The sequence below is a fragment of the Heloderma suspectum genome, chromosome 17 (assembly GCF_057233095.1).
Source record: "Heloderma suspectum isolate Gila_16-S chromosome 17, 16-S_ref, whole genome shotgun sequence".
NCBI classification, from domain to species: Eukaryota; Metazoa; Chordata; class Lepidosauria; order Squamata; family Helodermatidae; genus Heloderma; species Heloderma suspectum.
Window position 1 is genome coordinate 1665852 of NC_139474.1, and position 23768 is coordinate 1689619.

Below are 23768 nucleotides of genomic sequence, written 5' to 3' on the forward strand. Positions count from 1 at the left end.
TCTTCTGTTCTCTCCTTATCATGGCTACCCTATAACCCAGTTCTTGTATTATAAACAATGGTGCTAGGAGAAGAAATGTTAAGGACTGCAACCCCACACGGGAGGGGGAGGAGGAGCCGTTTCATATGTGTCACAATGTCTATAAAACCAATGTGCTGATGTATTTCGGGGCTTCTGGCTCTTTGGAAACGATTCCAGCCTTAAGCCCGCGCGTTAAATAAAGAATCTCTTTTTCCTTCACTCCGTGGTCTCTCTGACTCTGGGTTCTGCAACATAAATGGTGCCGTGACTCGGATGTGGCAGGCTCTGAGCCAGACAGGTGGCAGTTGCCTGCTCTTGATTGCTGCACCGGGAAGACGAGCTCGGGCATGCCTCCCTTTCTTGGCGCCACCGACCTTTTTGTCGAGTGAATGGGAGAAAGCCTGCACCGGGATCGCCCAAACGGCAGCGAGCAGCAAGAGAACCTTGGGAAGCGGAGGAAGGAACTTGAGCCCTGCCTGTATCGCAGCTGCAATTGAGTTGAAACCCACATTGGAAGCCTTCAGGAGAAAGGCAAGTATATGGGAAAAAGAGGGCCCCGCCTTATGAAGAAAGGCCACTGGGCAGAAAAAAAGAGGGCCCCGCCTTATGAAGAAGGTCAGTGTTGGTGGTATACGTATACAAAAGAACCTACTCCTTGCGGGTAGAAGGGGGGCCTGATCACACCCCCGAGTGGGCGCCAGTACCCAGCACGCCAGTACTCAGTAGGAAGCTGAGGAAGCTGGGGAAGCCGTTTTCCGCTCTGGTAAAAAGTGGGAAAAGTGGGTGGCAGGGACATATGGATGCAGTGGAGGGATTGATGATTGCGTGAGTGGCTACTGCGGTTTCTGACGCATACCGTTGACCGTCCGGGTGCCCAGGCCAGTAGCAAAGTGTGTGGTGTGAAAAATCCTCTTGTGTCGGCCAGTGAGACCCCTTACTCACTGACCAATTCCCATTCCCTAACTGTGTCTGTCTTCAATTTAGGAGGGAGGCTATGGGTGGTGGGGGAAGCAAACCTTGCACCCCCTTGAGATGTATGTCAAACAAAGAAGGAAAAAGGTTTTTTTAAAAAAAGATTCAGAATAGAAAAACAGCAAAAAGCTCAAGGTCGAGCTGAGAGGAAAAAAAAACAAAATCTGAGGCTGTTTATTAGAAAAATGTTGCAGGACAGTCTGGCTTTTAACAAAGCGTGGGAGCGTGAGAGTGTAAGGCCGAAGAAGTAGCTGTTAGCCTAGCGCGCCGAGAGAGGGGGGGCAGGAAAATTGCCCACAACGTTCTGAGTTGTGCAACATCATCACCTCGCCTAATTGAGATAAAATCCCTAAGAAATGGAAACTGAAAATGAAGACCCAGAAGATGAAGGCAAAATAGAAAATAAAGGTGAAGAATCAGCCCCCAGAGCACAGGCTAGACCCCTCTTCGAGTGAAAAGTGTGCCATAAGACTGTCCCAAAGCAGAATGAAGCGGAAAGACCACGTTGAAGATCTCTGTCAAGGTAACCGTGTTTAGCTTTGAACTGTGTTAGAATTGCATAGAGCCTGTAGCTACTGACCATCAGCTATATGATTTCTAAAGAGCGTAACCATTAAGCTTTTGCCGTGGGATTCCCTGCAATGAAGAAATCTCACTGATTTGAGTGTCCAGTGTTACACTGCCTAAGTATGTGTGCTAAAGAGACCGAGAAACCAGACAGCATGTTCCTGGCCAAGCCAAAATCACGCTACTGCCATGCTCCTGAAAGCTGCAATAAACTGTGTAAGCTGGGAGACCCAACCTGATTGAGAAGAAAAGAAGATATTGGAGCAACTGTCTTAAAAAACAATGAGATCTGTGTAGCTGGCTGGCTGACGCTGTCAGTGATGTTACAACTTTAAATTAAGACTGTTTTCCTGTTTGAGACCCCAGCGAAGAAAGCTAACCCGAGTTATTTGTTGCCCGTGCCAAAGCAAGAATTTGGCGGCCCTGTACCTCATCGTGTCCTGTTTTGAGCTTGGGATTTACAAATACAAACAAACTGAGAAGCTTGCCTTTGAAGTCCTGCAAATCACCCCACCGCCTCCCCGAAGATTAATGGCTGCCTGAAAAATGCAAGTATAAAGCGATGCCCATCACCCCCCAGCGTCCTGAGTTTCGGCACTCAGTGTTTCAGTGCTTTCGTGTACCAGGTTAGAAGAGAAAAAAAAAGAGTAAGTTTTTAAAATGTCTGTGAGAAAACCTGACAGAAATAAAATAAAATTTACAGAGGAGTTGCCCAGGTTAAAGCGTCACGGCTAGAGAGCTGAGCTGTGCCGCTCTGTTTAGATAGAGGCCTTGCTAAAAAAGTTAAAGGCCCTTGTCTGTCAGAAGGGGTGTAGGGCCACACTTTCCCTTTTTAAACTGATGCAAAAGTGGAGAGCCTTTGCTGGAAACATCGCATCTTCATTGCCCAGAGCCTTCACTGTTTGCCTCCATCATCATCTGGGCTTTTTAGAGACACTCTGCACATGAACTAAAATTTTAAATTGTCAAAGACTTGCCATGGACAGTGCTGTGAAGCTTTTGATAAACTTGAACTCTCATCGCTGTGGACCGTGTGTCTATGTTTGTAGTCAGCTCAGTGTACAGCAGGCTAAGTTTGATCTATAACTTTTAGATTTCCTTCTGCTAGAACTCATGCAGCATAGAGTTGCCGATGCAAAAATGGTGACCTAGAACTCTTTGCGTGTGTGGGTATGTCCGTCCCTTAATTTTAATGGGCCCTGAGCTTTCAGCCAGAAGAACAGTATGATTGCTGGATCTGCTCCATCATGCCTTACCATGCAAAAAGTGTTTTCCATTCATTGTGTTAAATTGCAGAAAAAGTTTGTTGTGTATATTTTATGATTTCTTAAATATCATAAAATATATGTTATATTTGCAGATTAGTGTTAGTTGCAACTCCAAATGATACTAAGTGTGGTTCCCAATGGATGACAAGGAGAAAAGACAGTCAAGTAGAGAAAAGACAAAAGCAAGTAAAAAAAAAAGGAATAGAGAAAGTAGAAGACAGATAGAGAGAAAAAAAAAAAGAAGAAAGAAAAGGCAAGAGGCAAAGAAAAAACATTTATAAAAAAGAAGCGTGGCCATAGTTGCCCCCAGGGTAAATTAAAAGCAGCTGATTGTGCCTGGAGCTTATTACCTGGGGTAAAGTAGCCACAATAATGTAATAGTTCTTTAAGATGAAGAAAATGTAACTAGAAAGAGAAGAAGAGCCTATCCCAAATGTGTGTCAGTGGGACTAGTGTAAGGCAGAAAGGTTTAAGTAAGTGAGTTTAACTTAAAAAAGATAAATAAAGAGACAAGGCTGGTGCATGGATCAGAAAGTTTTATATAAAAAGTTTGAAACATGATCTGCAATACAGGCAGATCAGCAAAAAAAAAAAAAGAAAGCAAAAGAAAGAGAAAAAATTTGTCTTCCCATACTAATAAATAAAAAGTGTTATCAAGCACTTTGGGAAGCGAAGTTGTTTACAGGAAGCTGTGCCTGAGAACCAAACACTTCTAGCCTATGCTGAAAATGCTTGCTAGTGTTATGGGTAACATGTATGGTATAAAACCCATTTAGCGCAATAGCTCGTGGTTCAGAGAAGCTGTCTGATCCAACCATTAAGTACGCCTGTGTGCTGTAAGTTACCCAATAAAGCCTCCTTGTAAGTAACGCCCCCCCTGCTGGAATCCCAAAACACAAGTGGGGATTCCATTTAAACCCTGCTGTTAAAAGCCATGAAAGCAGGTATGAAGAAGTCAGTTAATATGACCAAAGTGTCTAAAGTGCTGCAAGGTGCCACCAAGGCCCCAGAGCGTACTTGGAGCGTCTTTCAAATGTCTATCGCCAGTATACCTCCCTCAACCCAGAGGCCCAAGAAGACATGGATGAAAGAAGAAAAGAAGAAGACCCGGCAGAGGCAGAAGATTCTTAAAAAAGAACCAGTGTGCCCAGTGTGGACAAGATGGACATTAGTGGCATGAATGCCCAAATAAAATAAATCAAATACACAAAGGAGAAAACCAAAGGGGCCAGAATGGGCGAAGAGGGAGACAGCTTGAGAGGGGCCGTGACATTGACTGTGAGGGGCCGTGACATTGACTTCATAATTGACACTGGAGCAGCATCAAAAGCAAGCAAACCTTAGCCTTAAACAAAAAGTCCAAACACTAAACAAAGTTCTTCAAGCCCAGCTTAGCTTTGTCTTAGAAAATAAGCCATTCCCATCACAGAAGTTCATCCTTTCCAATTAAGAGTTAAAGTATGAGTTAAAGAGGGAAAAATAACCCTTTGACTCCCAGATAGAGAAGACTGAAAACTGTCATACTTTCCACCCCCACAGCTATGAAAGTAGCTGGAGTTAAACCCTGGATACACTGGACACGAGTCAAGAGAGCGAGAGGGGGAGAGTAGACTGTAAACAGAAATCCTGAAAATCCTTTAAAAATCATTCTGAAAAAGCAGTAAGAAGACTCAGGCTAGACCTTACTGTGGACACACCGGGAAACTGTCCCCCTGCGTACGGTCAGACCTGCAACTGGAGAATTGAAGAAGGGGACTAGACCCTACTGCAGCTTGCCAGGTGAATAGCTGCCCAGCGTACGGTCAGATCCCAAAGAAGATCAAACATGTGTGTTGTAGTGTTAGTAGTGTTGCATTGTGTCTCCTTAATAAGGTGCAAAAAGGGGGGCCAGCCCCTGAAAGAGAAAGTTTGTCCCAGGGATTTGCTGATAATTACTGGCTTCACCTGGCTAACATCACGAGAGTAAAACATTTTTGTTTGCCAAGAGGTATACCTGCAAACAGGCTTATTAGCTCTTGCCTAATACCTGTCTGTAGACATCCTGGGAAAATTCAAAAAGATACCATGTTAAAAGTTTATGGTGTAAGTTTAACTTATTCCCAAAATGCTAATTGGGGCATAGTTGCAAAGATCCTACCCCCTACAGAGTTCACTCTACGCACCCCCATCATTGCTGAAACAAATGCTACGTGTGCACAAATGCTTAATTGTCAAAATTTTTTCCAGAAAATACAAAGCTATCCCTGGCCCCCTTCCACTGTAATAAAATTCAAAACATATCTTTTAATGATGCCCACATACTTTTGCCTCATGGATGGTTTTAGACATGTAATTCCCGCACTTGGTCATTCATTCCTGCCAACTTGTCTGATAACCACCCATGTTGCCTCAGCCGCCAATTGAACTGGTGCCAATTCTTCCCCTGTAGCCCGAGAAAATCCGTCAACGGCAGCCTCGAGCACTCCAACTAACTAAAAATTGTAATAGTTATGTGCAGTTATATTCTGACTCAGAAAAATTGGCCTTAGCAATGTCACTAGTTGGGGTTCCAGGTTTAGCCTTGGCTAATGGTCTAAAGAACAACTGGTTAGCTTGCAGCTTAGCCAAAAGCATACATGCCACCTCACGAGCATTGTCATTGTTAAATAAAGAGTTGAGTGATCTAAAAGGTGCAGTTCTAAAAAATAGAGCTAGTATAGATTACCTCTTCCTTCTTCATCATTTAAGTTGTGAGACACACCAAAAGCTCTGTTGTTTTAACTTAACTAATAATGGCAATGCTGTAGATGAACAGATCAACAAGCTGCACAATATAGTAGCTAACAAAACAATAAAACAAAACAATTAGCTCAATTAGTTGACCCTTTGGCTTCCAGATCTTAGCTGGCTTGAAGCATTGTTCATCCTAATTCTACCAGTATTGTTCATAAAAGTTCTGTTATGTCTCTGCGTTCCTTGTCTTATGCGCTGTTTAACCAATCTGTTTTATGTCTCAGCTAGTAAAACTGCTGCCCTCTGTGCTCTAATAGCCCAACAAGAGGCTAAGTAATATGTATGTCACAAAAAGCTTTGTATGGTTATCAAAAATGCTATAATTGTAATGAAATTATGCATTTAAGGGGGGAATGTAGCAGCCATATTGGGGATCAGACTAAGTAGCCTCATGCAGTCTCATGCTTCATGTTCTTGCTGAGCTCTTTCTCCCTTGAATATATTGTTGTAAGCTGACGAGACACAGGAATTCCTTATCTTGTCAAAGGTCACACAATTGTATATCTTGTTCCCTGCTGTTCTCTTCTGTTCTCTCCTTATCATGGCTACCCTATAACCCAGTTCTTGTATTATAAACAATAGTGCTAAGAGAAGAAATGTTGAGGACTGCAACCCCACACGGGAGGGGGAGGAGGAGCCGTTTCATATGTGTCACAATGTCTATAAAACCAATGTGCTGATGTATTTCGGGGCTTCTGGCTCTTTGGAAACGATTCCAGCCTTAAGCCCGCGCGTTAAATAAAGAATCTCTTTTTCCTTCACTCCGTGGTCTCTCTGACTCTGGGTTCTGCAACAGTGGGATGACTCTCATGACTGGAATACAGCAATTTATTTATTTATTTATTTATTTCATTTCTATACCGCCCAATAGCCGAAGCTCTCTGGGTGGTTCACAAAAATTAAATCCAAACAACACACAATAAAACAATTTAAAATATACAGAACATTAAAACCACAATATAACAATACAATCACAATAAAACCTAGCAGCAGTGCAAGAGTTTAAAACACAGATTTAAAACAGCAAAGATAAAAATTTAGGAAGCTAAAATGCTAAAATGCCTGGGAAAATAAAAAGGTCTTCACCTGACGCCGAAAGGAATACAATGTAGGCGCCAGGCGAACCTCACTAGGGAGCTCATTCCAGAGCCAGGGTGCCATAGCAGAAAAAGCCCTCCTCCTAGTAGCCACCCGCCTCACTTCCTTTGGCAGGGGCTCACGGAGAAGGGCTGCTGATGATGATCTTAAGGTCCGGGCAGGCACATATGGGAGGAGGCGATCCTTCAGGTAACCTGGCCCCAAGTTGTTAAGGGCTTTGAATGTTAACACCAGCACTTTGAATCGGGCCCGGAAATGGACTGGCAGCCAGTGCAGCTGGAAAAGTACTGGCGTAATATGAGCTCGCAGGCCAGTCCCTGTTAACAATCTTGCTGCCCTATTTTGGACCAGCTGAAGTTTCCGGACCGTTTTCAAAGGCAGCCCCACGTATAACGCATTGCAGTAATCCAGATGAGAAGTTATCAGAGCATGGATAACTGTAGCAAGGCTATCTCTGTCCAGATAAGGGCGTAGTTGGTATACCAGCCTAAGCTGATAAAAAGTGCTCCGTGCCACTGAAGGATATAACTTGTTCAAAAAGAACAGGAGGAACAGAAAGGGAGGTGGGGTTGCACTGTATGTGAAAAATACATATCTCTGCACAGAAATACAGGAGGATGAGCTTGGTAGCCCCATCAAGAGCATCTGGATCAAAATTAATGGAGCAAAGAATAAAAGGAACCTGGTGGTCGGAGTCTACTACTGGCCACCCAACCAAGGAGAAGACGAGGATGAAACTTTTGAAAAGCAAAGAGCCAATGTTTCAAGGAAGCATGATGTAGTAGTAATGGGGGACTTCAATTTCCCTGATATTTGTTGGGAGACAAATTCTGCAAAACATGGCCCCTCCAGGAAATTCCTGACTTGTGTGGCGGATAACTTCCTCCTACAGAAAGTAGGGGAAGGAACTAGAGGATCGGCTATCCTTGACTTGATCCTAACCAACAGAGATGACTTAGTGGATAAAGTAGCAGTTACAGGAACTCTGGGGGAAAGCGACCATGTTGCACTTGAGTTCTTGGTTCTAAGGGAAGCAAAAGCCAAGTGTAGTCAAACGCGTACCCTGGATTTTAGGAAAGCTGATTTTCATAAACTCAGAACAAAGATCAGTAAGGTCCCATGGCAAGCGACGCTAATGAGAAAAGGAGTCCAAGATGGGTGGGAGCTTTTAAAAAAGGAAATTCTCAAGGCAGAATCACAAACAATTCAAGAAGCCAATGTGGCTTCACAAAAAGCTTGGGGATGACCTGAAAACAAAAAAGGACACATAAAGGAAATGGAAAGAAGGCCAGGTAACAAAGGAAGAGTACAGGCAGGTAGCACAGAATTGCCGGGGTGGCGTCAGGAAGGCTAAAGCTGAGAATGAGCTGAGGTTAGCGAGGGATGCTAAAAAAACAAAAAGGCTTCCTTCAGCTGCGTGCGTAGTAAAAGGCAGAGAAAAGAAATGGTGGTTCAGCTATTAAATAAGGATGGCAAAACAATAACAGATGACAAAGAAAAGGCAGAGGTGCTCAGTTCCTACTTTGGCTCAGTCTTCTCCCAAAAGAGGGTCTATGACCCCCCTGGCAAAGGCGAAGTACAGGCTGAAGGGGCAGGATTGCAGCTTGAGATCGATAGGCATATGGTCAAGGAACACCTAATGACTTTGAATGAGTTCAAATCTCCAGGGCCGGATGAACTGCATCCTAGAGTAATAAAGGAACTGGCAGAAGAACTCTCAGAACCGCTGTCTATTCTCTTTGTGAAATCATGGAGGACGGGGGAAGTGCCAGATGACTGGAGGAGGGCTAACGTTGCCCCTATCTTCAAAAAGGGTCAAAAGGGGGAACCTGGGAACTACAGACCAGTCAGTCTGACATCAATCCCAGGGAAAATTCTGGAGCAGATGATAAAGCAATCCATCTGGAAGCACCTTGACAACAATGCCGTGATTACTCGAAGCCAACAAGGATTTGTCAAAAACAAGTCCTGCCAGACAAATCTGATCTCATTTTTTGATCAAGTCACCTCCCCTGTGGACTGTGGGAATGCTGAAGACATCATATACCTCGACTTCAGCAAAGCTTTCGACAAAGTGCCCCATGATCTCCTGATGAGCAAACTAGCTCAAAGTGGGCTAGATGAAACAACGATCCGGTGGATCCACAGTTGGCTACAGAATCGGACTCAAAGAGTGCTTATCAATGGGACCTTCTCAAACTGGGGAGAGGTAACGAGTGGGGTACCGCAGGGCTCAGTCCTGGGCCCAGTGCTCTTCAACATTGTTATTAATGACTTGGAGGAGGTGGTGCAGGGAATGCTGATCAAATTTGCAGATGACACAAAATTGGAAGGGATAGCTAATACTTTGGAAGACAGAAACAAAATTCAAAGTGATCTGGATAGACTGGAGCGCTGGGCAGAAAACAACAGAATGGCTTTTAATAGGGATAAATGCCAAGTTTTGCACCTAGGAAAAAGAAACCAAATGCACAGTTACAAGATGGGGGATACGTGGCTCAACCACACTACAAGCGAGAAGGATCTTGGAATTGTTGTTGATCACAAGCTGAATATGAGCCAACAATGTGATGTGGCTGCAAAAAAGGCCAATGCTATTTTGGGCTGCATTAATAGAAGCAGAGCTTCCAAATCCCAGGAAGTACTAGTTCCCCTCTACTCAGCCCTGGTTAGGCCTCATCTGGAGTACTGTGTCCAGTTCTGGGCACCACAGTTGAAGAAGGATGCAGACAAACTGGAGAGGGTTCAGAGGAGGGCAACAAAGATGGTAAGAGGACTGGAAACAAAGCCTTATGAGGAGAGACTGAAAGACCTGGGCATGTTTAGCCTTGAGAAGAGAAGACTGAGGGGAGATATGATAGCACTCTTCAAGGACTTGAAAGGTTGTCACAGAGAGGAAGGCCAGGCTCTCGTCTCGATCATCCCAGAGTGCAGGACACGGAATCATGGGCTCAAGTCACAGGAAGCCAGATTCCAGCTGAACATCAGGAAAAACTTCCTGACTGTTAGAGCAAGACGACAATGGAACTGATTCCCTTGGGAGGTGGAAGGCTCTCCAGCACTGGAGGCGTTCAAGACGAGGCTGGACAGCCACCTGTCAGGGATGCTCTGACTTGGATTCCTGCCTTGAGCGGGGGGTTGGACTCGATGGCCTTGTAGGCCCCTTCCAACCCTACTATTCTGATCCTATGATAAGTGCCATTGCAGCCATGAGTGCCCCCCCCCACAAAGGGAGAGCAACGTTTGTAGAAAGCCTGACACGTTTTAGCCGCTTTTTAAAAAACTTTTAAGGCCATCTTAAAGTGGTTATAAAACGTCTACAGAAATTATAACAGCAAGGAGATATTTTGTTGTAAGGATTTCTGCAGGTGTTTTTATAAGCCCTTGAAGAAGGGCTTAAAATTAAAAAAAAAAAAGGCTGAAACATATTGGGCTTTCCACAAATAAAATTCCTGCATCCTGAGACATTTCTCTCCTTTTTTGCCCTCCAGATACTTTGGCCTACACTCTCATCAGCCCTACCTAGCCAGCATAGCTAATGGTGAGGGATCGTGGGACTCGTAGGCCGAAACATCTGGAGGGCCAAAGTTGTCCACCCCTGCTTTATAATGTTAACAAGCTTGCTTTCGCCACTGTCTTTTCTGTAGAGCATAACACCGCCCTTCCCAAATAAAATCAGGCGCACTTTGTAAAAGGGGTGTGTGCGCGCGCGCGCGCGCATGCTTTTTCTGCAGATGTTCAGCTGCTACCCACTCTAATGGTGGCCCCCCGTGTGTGGGAAAGGAAGCAGACATTTTTTAAAAGCTGTCAGCAGACATCTTTAATTTCCCAAAATTCCACCCCCTTCATAACAAGGCTTTCTGGGAAAGACAAGATGGCAACCATTCTGATTCTCTGCCTACCCTGCTAGTATTGGGATAAAGGATGTTCTCACTGGCATTGATTGGGATGAAGGTTTTATTTTTATTTGTTATCACAGTGCATGTGTTGGGTGTTTGTGTTATCAGCAACAACTATGCTGTGAATGACCGCTGTGAATGATGTGATTGTCACTTTTTGCTTTAAATTTTCCCCTGCCCTCACTGTTTTTCTTCCCTGTTCTTCAATTTCCTTCTCCCCCACCCCACCCCACCCCACTGTATATAAAGATGAACCTCTCCATAATAGCTCACGCACATCTGATGTAGTGGGCTCTAATCCACGAAAGCTTATGCCGGAATAAACGTGCTGGTCTTAAGGCGCCACAATCTTTGCTGTAATGGTTGTTAAGTTCTTCCAGAGGAAGCTTCATTTTGTTTTAGGAGCTGCTGCCTCCTTGAAGTCAGCTTGCAGTTAGATTCTCCAAAGCAGGGGTGGGCAGACGGTAGCTCTCCAGATGTTTTGGACTCCCAACGCCCAGAAGCCCTGGCCAGCACGGCTGGGGGAGAATTCTGGGCGACGAAGGCAAAACCTTCCGGCGATCTACTTCCAGAGCTCCCCCCCCCCGCTCTAAAGCCCCCTCTCCTCCTTGGGAGGCAAATGGCAGGTCTGGGGGCATTTTCCCCCCACCACACCTGGTGCAGGGGGGAAGGCTGCTTGCAGATCCGGGGCTCGGAGCTCGAATCCCCTTTCGGGCACGGGCTCTTCTCGCTTAGCCCCGCGAGGCCCGAAAGTGAACTTCTGAAGCGTTGTTCCAGCCGTTGCTATGACGCGGGGCTGGGGGCAGCCGCGGCAGCCTTCCGTGTGGCTTTCGTTTGTTTTCGGGGGGGGGGGGTACCCGAGGGCCGCCTGGGACAGGGGCCAGAAAGGCCGGTTCTGAGAGCTGCCATTCACTGCTGCTGTACCTCGAGGGGGAGAGACGCCTGGGCGAAGGGCCGGCGTTCGGCTCTGCCCCTGGGTCGGCGTCTCCCCCGAGAGGCAGCTCAGAAACGGGGCCCGAGCTGGAGGGGGCGAGGCGCGCCCCGCGCCGTCTCACGCAGCAGCGAGGGGCCGGGCGCCCCGATCCCCTCCGCGCCGGCGTGTCCCGCGGGAGGGGGCGAGGGCCCTCCCAGGCGAGAAACCACCGGGGGGCTCCCGGGCCGCGGCAGACGCCTCCCCCGCCCCGCTCGCGCTAGGCATCTCCCTCCCAGCTCGGAGGGGCCCCGGCGCTCTTCGCCACGCGGCTCGCCCGGCGCTGCAGGGGTCTCAGTCGCATCAGCCGGCCGCCCCAGCGGGGATTCCGACTCGCGCACTCCGGCTCCGCACCGGCGCCTTGACCCGCTGCGCCGCACCGGCTCTCGGAGGGGCCTCTGCGGAGCTTCTGCTTCAGGCGCCGGCCCCGCAGCTGTTCCGGGAGAGGAGAGCGGGCCCGGCGGGGGCTCGAGCTCGCCACCTCCGCAGTCCGGAGCCGCTGCCACGGGCCTGTCTCCGCTGCGCTGTCACGCCAGCTGCGAGGACCCCGCGTCGGGACGCGCCTTGGAGGCTCCGGGCCCAGGAAGCCGGGGCGGGGCGGGGCGCCCGCACGACTCGGCTTCCCCGCGCACCGGAGATGCCCGCAGCCCACCGGAGCTACTAGGGACGGGCGTCTGCGGGGCCACCGCACAGCCGTCGTGGCGAAGGGCCTGGCCGAGCCCGCAAGGACTCGCGCACCTGCCGCACTCGCACTCGGCCCCGCGACGGCCGCCGGCTCCGGCACGAGGCTCGGGGACGCGGGTCCCGGCCTCTGCGCCGCTGGCCTTCCGGGCGAGCCGCGGGGGACGCGCCCACCCCAGCACGGCTGCCGGGCTCCCCACCGCGCGCAGCCGCTCGCGTCCTCCCTGCCGGGGGCGCCGAAGGCGCGGCCCCGCCGCTGGGCTCCGAAGGGCGGCCGCTCGTCCACGCAGCCGTCCCCGGAGCTCCGGGCAGGCGCCGCCGGCTGCGACGGGCGGAAGGGCCGTCGCGGGGAGGGATGCGGGCGGGCGAAGTCCTGACTCCGGAGACGGCCCGAGCGGTCCCTCCACGCCAGCCGTGGGCACGACCCCCGGCCGCGCCCTGCTCCTCGCCCCATCTGCGGACGCCGGGCACCCCGCGCCCCCTGCGCCGCGCTCGGAAGAGTCCCCATCCGCTCCAACGGGGCCCGATTCCGGCGCACGGGGGGTATTTCCGGAGGGGGGTGCTGCTTCGGCGGGGGAGGCGAGCGCCCCTCCCAAATCTGCCCCCCGTCAAAAATCGCCCCTCCCTGCTTAGGCTGGAAACGGCTCCGGTGGCACGAATGGAGACCTGTCACTCTAGTGAAAATGTAACCTAAAAGCCATTGTATGTGTCTTAAGCAGCACATAGTACTGTAAGAGCTGCGCATGCCTGGAATGAGCAGACAGTAACCCTAAGATAAGGTTGCCGAGCAAACCGCTGGCAACCAATCAAAAGTAACACGCTGGCTGAGGAAGGCAAGCTAAGTGATAAAACTGTAATGCGAGGGTCACCCAGGGTCGACTCTGCTTTGAGCGTGAGCTCCTCTGTCGAACTGTTTGCAAACAATAAAATCGAGTTGGACCCAGCCTGAAGTTGACTCTCCTCTTTGGGGCAAATTGGACTAGCCTCCAGGGGGCAAAACTGGCATTTTGTGCAACAAACTGGCGAGCTGGCAGGAGTCCCTTGGACCACCCTGGGGTCAAACGACAGAACCGGCGAAGGTGCCTGTGGGGCGCGCCGGACCGCCTTTGAGGTCTGCCACGGCACCAGAGAACGGGGGTCGGGACACCCAGGAGGTTAAAGGCATGGACTCCATTGATTGAGTCAACCAGGCTGAACGGGTCTGAAGAGACGGCACTAGGGTGCTGGGCAGAGTAAGTACTTGATTTCCCTTCTGTCTTTCTGTTTGAGTTGCCTTCGGAGCGTCTGAGGTTTGTCAGGCTCCGTGTGTGGTTTCAAATAGAGGCAGGCACAATATGCCAACAAATCTGGAACACTCAACAGTGGCCACAAGACTGGAAAAGGTCAGTTTACATTCCAATTCCAAAGAAGGGCAACGCCAAAGAGTGTTCAAACTACCGCACAATTGCGCTCATTTCACATGCCAGCAAGGTGATGCTCAAAATCCTACAAGCTAGGCTTCAGCAGTATGCGAACCGAGAACTACCGGAAGTACAAGCTGGGTTTAGAAGAGGCAGAGGAACTAGAGATCAAATCGCCAACATTCGCTGCATCATGGAGAAAGCAAGAGAATTCCAGAAAAACGTCTATTTCTGCTTCATTGACTATGCTAAAGCCTTTGATTGTGTGGATCACAACAAACTGTGGCAAATTCTTAAAGTGATGGGAGTACCAGACCACCTTACCTGTCTCCTGAGAAACCTGTACAAGGGTCAAGAAGCAACAGTAAGAACCAGACACGGAACAACCGAGTGGTTCAAAATTGGGAAAGGAGTACGACAAGGCTGCATATTGTCACCCTGCTTATTTAACTTATATGCAGAGTACATCATGAGAAATGCCGGGTTGGATGAATCAGAGGTCGGAATTAAGATTGCCGGGAGAATTATCAACAACCTCCGATATGCAGACGATACCACCCTAATGGCAGAAAGCGAAGAGGATCTCAAGAGCCTCTTGTTGAGGGTGAAAGAGGAGAGTGCAAAAGCTGGTTTGAAACTCAACATTAAAAAAACTAAGATCATGTCATCTGGCCCTATCACTTCCTGGCATATAGAAGGGGAAGAAATGGAAGCAGTGACAGATTTTACTTTCTTGGGCTCCAAGATCACCGCAGACGGTGACTGTAGCCATGAAATGAAAAGATGCTTGCTCCTTGGGAGGAAAGCTATGGCAAACCTAGACAGCATAGTAAGAAGCAGAGACATCACCTTGCCGACAAAGGTCCGTCTAATCAAAGCTATGGTTTTCCCAGTAGTAATGTATGGCTGTGAGAGCTGGACTATAAGGAAGGCTGAGCGCCGAAGAATTGATGCTTTCGAACTGTGGTGCTGGAGAAGACTCTTACGAGTGCCCTGGACTGCAAGGAGGTCAAATCAGTCCATCCTAAAGGAAATCAACCCTGACTGCTCATTGGAAGGACAGATACTGAAGCTGAAGCTCAAATATTTTGGCCACCTAATGCGAAGAGAAAACTCCCTGGAAAAGACCCTGATGCTGGGAAAGACTGAAGGCAAAAGGAGAAGGGGACGGCAGAGGATGAGATGGCTAGATAGCATCACGGATGCAATGAATATGAACTTGAGCACGCTCCGGGAGAGAGCGCAGGACAGGAAGGCCTGGCGTGCTATGGTCCATGGGGTCACGAAGAGTCGGACACGACTGAACGACTGAACAACAACAACAAGCTCCCGTTTAGAGGGCTCTGCCACTCCCTTGGGATGCATGCTAAAGAACTTTAGCAAAGTCAAGCGCCTGAGGTTTGTCAGACTCCGTGTACTAAGGTGTCGAAAGGCAAGCTGGTTACACTCTGTCAATTGGACTGGCCAGCATTTGGAATTCGTTGGCCAGACATAGGATCCTTTGGTGTAAATCTTGTAAATGCTGTATATAAAAATGTGGTGAATAATGGGCAATGGGATCAATTCGCCTATATTGATGGTTGGTTGAATTGGTGCGGAAAGAATCCCCCTTAGTTACAGAAGTGTAAATGTGTAAATGTGTTACTGGCAAAGGACCACAGGGGCAAGAGACCCCGGGTGGTGTCTGAATCAAGTAGTGAGAGATAAATTTGCCTCAGGGAAGGTGAGGTTATCAGTATTTGGATGAGTGCCAACCAAAATCCACTGAAGGCGAGAAAAGGTTGAATATAAAGTTCAATATTGTAAAGTCATGATGGTATGCTCCAAGGTGAAGCCCAGAGCCCCTGTTCTCCCTGATTCAAGCCCCACAGAAGGAGCTTGAAGACTGGGAGACCCTGCCCAAGGTGCCCTGAGCTCCCCCCGGTCTGATTCGGTCTGTTAGGTTGGGAGGAGAGGTTGTTGGGGGAGGGAGGGGGCCCTCCAGAGACAGTTTGTCTGCCACCGTATCCAAGTTTGTTAGAAGAAGCAAAAGCAGTTAAAAAAGTTGCAACTTCTGAAGAAAGAGATTTGTTTGACGACTTAAAGACTGTGGCAAAATCAAGAAATAAAGACAGAGCAAGTTCTTAAAATATCAGGGTCTGTGTAAGCTTATCTCTGTCAGCCTGCTCAGAGCAGAGCCAAGGGGGACTTGCCTAACCCCCCTTCGCCGTGGCTGGTTTAGCCTTAGCAAGCAGAGAGGCTGGAAGGTGTCTGTGAGGACCTGACAAAAGAGTGAGATTTGCAAAAAAAAAACAAGAAAAGCATCACAGCTGGAAAGCTGAGCAGCACTGCTCTGTTCTTATCTGTGGCGGGATCTAGAAGAGGTGTAAGGTTACACCTTCCCCATTCGAACTGATGAAGAGACACAGTTGTTGTTGTTCAGTCGTTCAGTCGTGTCCGACTCTTCGTGACCCCATGGACCATAGCACGCCAGGCCTTCCTGTCCTGCACTCTCTCCCGGAGCGTGCTCAAGTTCATATTCATTGCATCCGTGATGCTATCTAGCCATCTCATCCTCTGCCGTCCCCTTCTTCTTTTGCCTTCAGTCTTTCCCAGCATCAGGGTCTTTTCCAGAGAGTTTTCTCTTCGCATTTGGTGGCCAAAATACTTGAGCTTCAGCTTCAGTATCTGTCCTTCCAATGAGCACTCAGGGTTGATTTCCTTTAGGATTGACTGATTTGACCTCCTTGCAGTCCAGAGGACTCGTAAGAGTCTTCTCCAGCACCACAGTTCGAAAGCATCAATTCTTCGGCGCTCAGCCTTCCTTATAGTCCAGCTCTCACAGCTGTACATTACTACTGGGAAAACCATAGCTTTGATTAGACGGACCTTTGTCGGCAAGGTGATGTCTCTGCTTCTTACTATGCTGTCTAGGTTTGCCATAGCTTTCCTCCCAAGGAGCAAGCGTCTTTTAATTTCATGGCTACAGTCACCGTCTGCGGTGATCTTGGAGCCCAAGAAAGTAAAATCTGTCACTGCTTCCATTTCTTCCCCTTCTATATGCCAAGAAGTGATGGGGCCAGATGCCATGATCTTCGTTTTTTTAATGTTGAGTTTCAAACCAGCTTTTGCACTCTCCTCTTTCACCCTCAACAAGAGGCTCTTGAGATCCTCTTCGCTTTCTGCCATTAGGGTGGTATCGTCTGCATATCGGAGGTTGTTGATAATTCTCCCAGCAATCTTAATTCCAACCTCTGATTCATCCAACCCGGCATTTCTCATGATGTACTCTGCATATAAGTTAAATAAGCAGGGTGACAATATGCAGCCTTGTCGTACTCCTTTCCCAATTTTGAACCAATCGGTTGTTCCATGTCTGGTTCTGACTGTTGCTTCTTGACCCTCGTACAGGTTTCTCAGGAGACAGGTAAGGTGGTCTGGTACTCCCATCACTTTCAGAATTTGCCACAGTTTGTTGTGATCCACACAATCAAAGGCTTTAGCGTAGTCAATGAAGCAGAAATAGACGTTTTTCTGGAATTCTCTTGCTTTCTCCATGATGCAGCGAATGTTGGCGATTTGATCTCTAGTTCCTCTGCCTCTTCGAAACCCAGCTTGTACTTCCGGTAGTTCTCGGTTCGCATACTGCTGAAGCCTAGCTTGTAGGATTTTGAGCATCACCTTGCTGGCATGTGAAATGAGCGCAATTGTGCGGTAGTTTGAACACTCTTTGGCGTTGCCCTTCTTTGGAATTGGAATGTAAACTGACCTTTTCCAGTCTTGCGGCCACTGTTGAGTGTTCCAGATTTGTTGGCATATTGAATGCAGCACTTTAACAGCATCATCTTTTAGGATTTTAAATAGCTCGGCTGGAATACTGTCATCTCCGCTAGCTTTGTTGTTACTAATGCTTCCTAAGGCCCACTTGACTTCACTCTCGAGGATGTCCGGCTCAAGTTCAGTGACCGCACTATCATGGCTATCAGGGACATTCAGATCTTTCCTGTATAGTTCTTCTGTGTATTCTTGCCACCTCTTCTTAATCTCATCTGCTTCTGTTAGGTCCCTGCCTTCTTTGTCCTTGATCATGCCCGTCTTTGCACAAAACGTTCCCTTGAGATCTCCAATTTTCTTGAAGAGATCTCTAGTCTTTCCCATTCTGTTGTTTTCCTCGATTTCTTTGCATTGTTCATTTAAGAAGGCCTTCTTGTCTCTCCTTGCTATTCTCTGGAACTCTGCATTCAGTTGGGTATATCTTCCCCTTTCTCCCTTGCTTTTCGCTTCCCTTCTTTCGTGAGCTACTTGTAAAGCCTCATCAGACAGCCACTTGGCTTTCTTGCATTTCTTTTTCTTTGGGACGGATTTCGTTGCTGCCTCCTGAACAATGTTACGGACCTCCGTCCATAGTTCCTCAGGCACTCTGTCTATCAGGTCTAATCCCTGAAATCTATTCCTCACCTCCACTGTATATTCATCAGGGATATGATTTAGGTCATACCTGAACGGTTTAGTGGTTTTCCCGACGTTCTTCAATTTCAGCCGAAATTTTGCAAGAAGCAGCTCATGATCTGAGCCACAGTCAGCTCCAGGTCTTGTTTTTACTGACTGTATGGAGCTTCTCCATCTTTGGCTGCAAAGGACATAATCAATCTGATTTCGATATTGACCATCTGGTGACGTCCATGTGTAGAGTCGCCTCTTGTGCTGTTGGAAAAGAGTGTTTGCTATGATCAGCATGTTCTCTTGGCAAAACTCTATTAGCTTTTGTCCTGCTTCATTTTGTACACCAAGGCCATGCCTGCCTGTTATCCCGGTGATTTCTTGACTTCCTACTTTAGCATTCCAATCCCCTATGATGAAGAGGACATCTTTTTTTGGTGTTAGTTCTAGAAGGTGTTGTAGGTCTTCATAGAACCGATCAACCTCAGCTTCTTCGGCCTCAGTGGTTGGGGCATAGACTTGAATTACTGTGATGTTGAATGGTTTGCCTTGGATTCGTACTGAGATCATTCTATCGTTTTTAAGATTGTACCCCAATACTGCTTTTCCCACCCTTTTGTTGACTATGAGTGCTACTCCATTTCTTCTAAGGGATTCTTGCCCACAATAGTCGATATGATGGTCATCTGAATTAAATTCGCCCATGCCTGTCCATTTTAGTTCGCTGATTCCCAAGATGTCAATGTTCAATCTTGCCATCTCATGTTTGACCACCTCCAGCTTACCTTGATTCATTGATCTGACATTCCAGGTTCCTAAACAATATTGTTCTTTACAGCATCGGATTTTCTTTTCACCACCAGACACATCCACAGCTGAGTGTCCTTTCAGGTTTGGCCCAGCCGCTTCACTCTTTCTGGCGCTACTGGAGATACCCTCTGCTCTTCCCCAGTAGCATATTGGACACCTTCCGACCTGAGGGGCTCATCTTCCGGCGTCATCTCTTTTAGCCTTGTGATACTTTCCATGGGGTTTTCTTGGCAAGAATACTGGAGTGGGTTGCCATTTCCTTCTCCAGTGGACCACATTTTGTCAGAACTCTCTGCCATGACCTGTCCGTCTTGGGTGGCCCTGCACGGCATAGCTTATGGCTTCACTGAGTTACGCAAGCCCCTTCGCCACAACAAGGCAGTGATCCATGAAGGGGGAAGAGACACAGAGCTTTTGTTAAAAACATCCCTTCTTTATGGCCCAAAGCCTTCTTTGTTAGAGGCACTCTGCACATGGACTGGAACTTTAGACAGTTAAAGACTTGCCATAAAAAGTACTGTGAGGCTTGTCATAGCCTTAAACTCCCGTTGTTGTAGATTGTGTGTTTGTTTGTGATCAGCTCAGTGTACAGTTTGATTTGTGATTTCAACACTCAGATAAAAAGCTGCATTTGACTGAAAGAACTGGGTATATTTAGCCTTGAGAAGAGAAGACTGAGAGGAGATCTGATAGCACTCTTCAAGTACTTAAAAGGTTGTCCCAGAGAGGAAGGCCAGGATCTCTTCTCGATCATCCCAGAGTGCAGGACACGGAATAATGGGCTCAAGTGACAGGAAGCTGGATTCCAGCTGAACATCAGGAGAAACGTCCTAACTGTTAGAGCAATACGACAATGGAACCAATTACCTCGGGAGGTAGTGGGCTCTCCCACCCTGGAGGCATTAAAGACGAGGCTGGACAGCCATCTGTCAGGGATGCTCTGATTTAGATTCCTGCACTGGGCAAGGGGTTGGACTCGATGGCCTTGTAAGCCCCTTCCAACCCTACTCTTCTATGATTCTATGATTTCCAAGGCTTTGATTTCATTTACCCTAATGAAGCATACAGATACAAATTTCTAGAGATTCATAGACTACAAAGGAAACAGCCTCCAAAAAGTTCAAAGAGAAACTACGAAAGTTAGTTTCCCTTTAAAAAGGGGGCAGCAAATTCTCTTAACTTAAGAGGTGAGAGAGAGAGAGAGTCCCCCACTCTCCCGTGATACTTCTAAGCCCAGCTGTGTTTCTGAAGCCTAAGAAAGTTCCTGCCCCATGTGTTCCAGCTCTTTCTCAAAATCTGAACTGTTCTGACGTTCCATTTGCTCAGAGGCAAACCTGACACTCTGCCAAAACTCATGCAGTGTGGAGTTGCCGATGCAAAAATGGTGGCTTGGAACTCTTTCCACATATGAGAACGCCCTTCCCTTGATTTTGATGGGCCCTGACCATGCAGTCAGAGGAGCAGTATAATGGGTAGATCTGCTCCACCATGCCCTACTATACAAAACAAATGTTTTCCAGTCATGGTGTTAGATTTTAATGATATGAAAAAGGTATAAAAGAAGGCAGAAGAAAGTAGCAGACAAAAAGGCTTAAAAAAGAAAGAAAGCTTATCCCAAATGTGTGTCGTTGAAGATCTAAGCAAGCGAGTCTCTGTCGAAGCAATGGCAAACAGCCTAACTTGCAGAGAAAACAAAGAGTTAAAAATGGTGCATGGCACAGAGAATTTGAAACATGATTTGCAGAACAGGCAAGCCAAAAGATAAGTGTGCCTGTTACAAGAGGGAGGCTATAGTAGCCATAAAAAGGGGTGAAGCCCCCGTATGAAGCTTTAACAAAAATATTACCCACTGGAAGTGGACAATTAAAATAAAAAAGGCTTTTCTTAAATTGAAGCAAGCCTTAATATCACCGCCTGCTTTAGCCTTATCAGACCCCAGATCATGAAGTTTTTAGAGCTATGGTGCACATGAGAGCACATAAAAAAGTGCCATTCCTGGAAAAAGGAAAAGGCAATGCTGGCAGCCAGCATGGGCGGAGATATAAACAGCAGCTTGAGAGCACAGAAGCGACCGGGGGGGGGGGGGGGGGGAGAAAAGGAAAGGGCCGACCGGGGCTCAATAAATGTGCGTATTGCTGAGAGAAGAGACATTGGAAGAAAGATTGTCCAGAGCTGAAAGAAAAGAGAAAAGAGACTCACCCTGAAGGCTGCCAAATGCTGGCAGGGTCCTCCAGTGGGGGGGAGTCTAGCTGAAGGGCCACCACCCTACGAACAAATGCTCGGGAGAATCCCAAGGTAAAAGTAAGGGTTGGTGGCGAGGACTGTAAAGCCCTAGTAGATACTGGAGCCACATTTTCTATGATCCCTGTGAAGCCCCCCCGGCCAGAGAAAGTGGAAAGCATGTAACTATAAAAGAAATTAAAGGGGAAAAAAAACAAACTAAATTGCCCCTGTGTAAGCCCCTCCTCACGAAGACTGGAAATAACATACTGGAACATGCCTTTGTAGTTTCATCTGCATACCTGGTTGCCCTCTTGGGGCGGGACTTGTTAACAAAACTGCAAGCTAAAATCTTCTTCCGTGATAATCAGATTGTAGTACAGCTGCCAGCAATGCAGGGCTCAAATTATCGAATGGCCCTTCAAGCAATCAAGATTGTGTCAGCGGCCAAAGGGACTGAGATTTTAGAGAATGTTGATCCATGTGTGTGGGCAGACAGAACCCCTGCCCGACCAAATGCATAACACAAATTAAAATCTTCTTTAAAAAGGGAGAGCCCTGTGTGCGTAAGGCAGTATCCTCTGAAAAAAGCCACCTGTGCAGGCTTGAAGCCGCTCATTGAGAAGTTCAAAAATTATGGTTAGCTAATAAAGGGATCATCCCCCTTTAGCACCCCGATTTTGAGTGCGCCCGAGGCAGATAGCACCTCCTTCAGGTTGGATCAAGACCTGAGAACAGTGGCTGACTGCCCTTTGTGCCTCAAAAATGATTCAAAGATGCTTGAGCCCCCAGCTCAAATGAGAAGTCGCCCATGCGCTTACTATCCTTTTCAGAGATTTCAAATTGACTTTTCAGAGTTGCCCCAGACTCATGGCTATCGGTACCCGCTAGTAATGATAAAAGCAATTGACTGCACCGCTCAGACAGTAGCCAAGATCCTGTTAAAAAGTAATCCCTAAGCTCTTGTTACCTAAAGAGAGTGAATCAAATCGGGGGCCCCATTTTGTTGGACAAGTGACGCAAGTAGTGGCCCAGGCATAACAAACTAACTAGAAGCTACACCCCCCTTGGAAACCTCAATCTACAAGTCAAGTTGAGAAGATGAACCGCACCTTAAAGACAATGCTCATTAAAATTTGTTTAAAGATTAAGTTGAAAGGCCACAGGCCTTGCCAATCACCTTGACTCGAGTACGGTGCGCCCCCAAGGGAAGTATTAAATTGACACCTTTTAAACGTTCCATAAGCGCCCACCTCGGATATTACCTGTGGCTGATAGCTTAAATGTGAATTTAAAAGTAAAAGTTTTAAGATTCAAGGTTATGTTACTGCTTTGCAGTCTGTTTTGTTTTCACAGGTTTGCGACACCGCACCAATCCTGGCCTTTAGATGCTCCAGTGCATAATCTCAATCCCAGCGATTGGGTGCTAATCCAGTCCTAGAAAGATGAACCACCTACCAAGAAGCAGAAGGGTCCGTTTCAGATCCTACTTACCACTCCCATTGCTATGAAAGTCGCCAAAGAAAAGAAGTGGATTCATCACACTGAATAAAGGCATCACCTGCACCAGAGAGGGTCACACCGGAAGCTGACCCACCTGAAGGTCACCGTTGGAATAATGAACCCCTGAAAGGACTCAAGTAGCTCTACAGAAAGAGGGCGCTCTCGTTTCAAGGGTTCCTGATGAACGGAACAAAACTGAGTTCCAAAAGTTCAAAAAAAAAGTGTTTTTGTTGTCAACATTCTAGTAGCTAGAACAAGGGCGTCCCAGGCCTCACTTGCTGTTTAGAGAAAACCGTCAATGCCACAGCGATAATAGTTTGCGCCTTTAAGTGCGTAGTCTACCGCTGGACCAAAGAGAGTATAAATTTGAGAAAAGCCTTTTGAGGGGGGAATTGTAGTAAAAATGTAACCTAAAAGCCATTGTATGTGTCTTAAGCAGCACATAGTACTGTAAGAGCTGCGCATGCCTGGAATGAGCAGACAGTAACCCTAAGATAAGGTTGCTAAGCAAACCGCTGGCAACCAATCAAAAGTAACACGCTGGCTGAGGAATGCAAGCTAAGTGATAAAACTGTAGCGCGGAGGTTGCCCAGGGTCGACTCTGCTTTGAGCGTGAGCTCCTTTGTCGAACTGTTTGCAAACAATAAAATCGAGTTGGACCCAGCCTGAAGTTGACTCTCCTCTTTGGGGCAAATTGGACTCGCCTCCAGGGGGCGACACTAGCATTTTGTGCAACAACTCTGCCAAAACTCATGCAGTGTGGAGTTGCCGATGCAAAAATGGTGGCTTGGAACTCTTTCCACATATGAGAACGCCCTTTCCTTGATTTTGATGGGCCCTGACCATGCAGTCAGAGGAGCAGTATAATGGGTAGATCTGCTCCACCATGCCCTACTATACAAAACAAATGTTTTCCAGTCATGGTGTTAGATTTTAATGATATGAAAAAGGTATAAAAGAAGGCAGAAGAAAGTAGCAGACAAAAAGGCTTAAAAAAGAAAGAAAGCTTATCCCAAATGTGTGTCGTTGAAGATCTAAGCAAGCGAGTCTCTGTCGAAGCAATGGCAAACAGCCTAACTTGCAGAGAAAACAAAGAGTTAAAAATGGTGCATGGCACAGAGAATTTGAAACATGATTTGCAGAACAGGCAAGCCAAAAGATAAGTGTG

The 23768-nt window shown here is 47.4% G+C and overlaps 1 protein-coding gene across 1 annotated transcript; it reads left to right on the forward strand.

Moving 5' to 3' along the window:
* The first annotated feature begins 169 nt into the window (after nt 1-169).
* Nucleotides 170-23465, forward strand: LOC146334165 (uncharacterized). Its single transcript, XM_084823927.1, has 3 exons — nt 170-636; nt 4368-13480; nt 22454-23465. The coding sequence occupies exon 2, from the start codon at nt 11217-11219 to the stop codon at nt 12879-12881; it is 1665 nt and encodes a 554-aa protein (XP_084680053.1). The 5' UTR covers nt 170-636; nt 4368-11216; the 3' UTR covers nt 12882-13480; nt 22454-23465.
* The last annotated feature ends 303 nt before the right edge of the window (nt 23466-23768 follow it).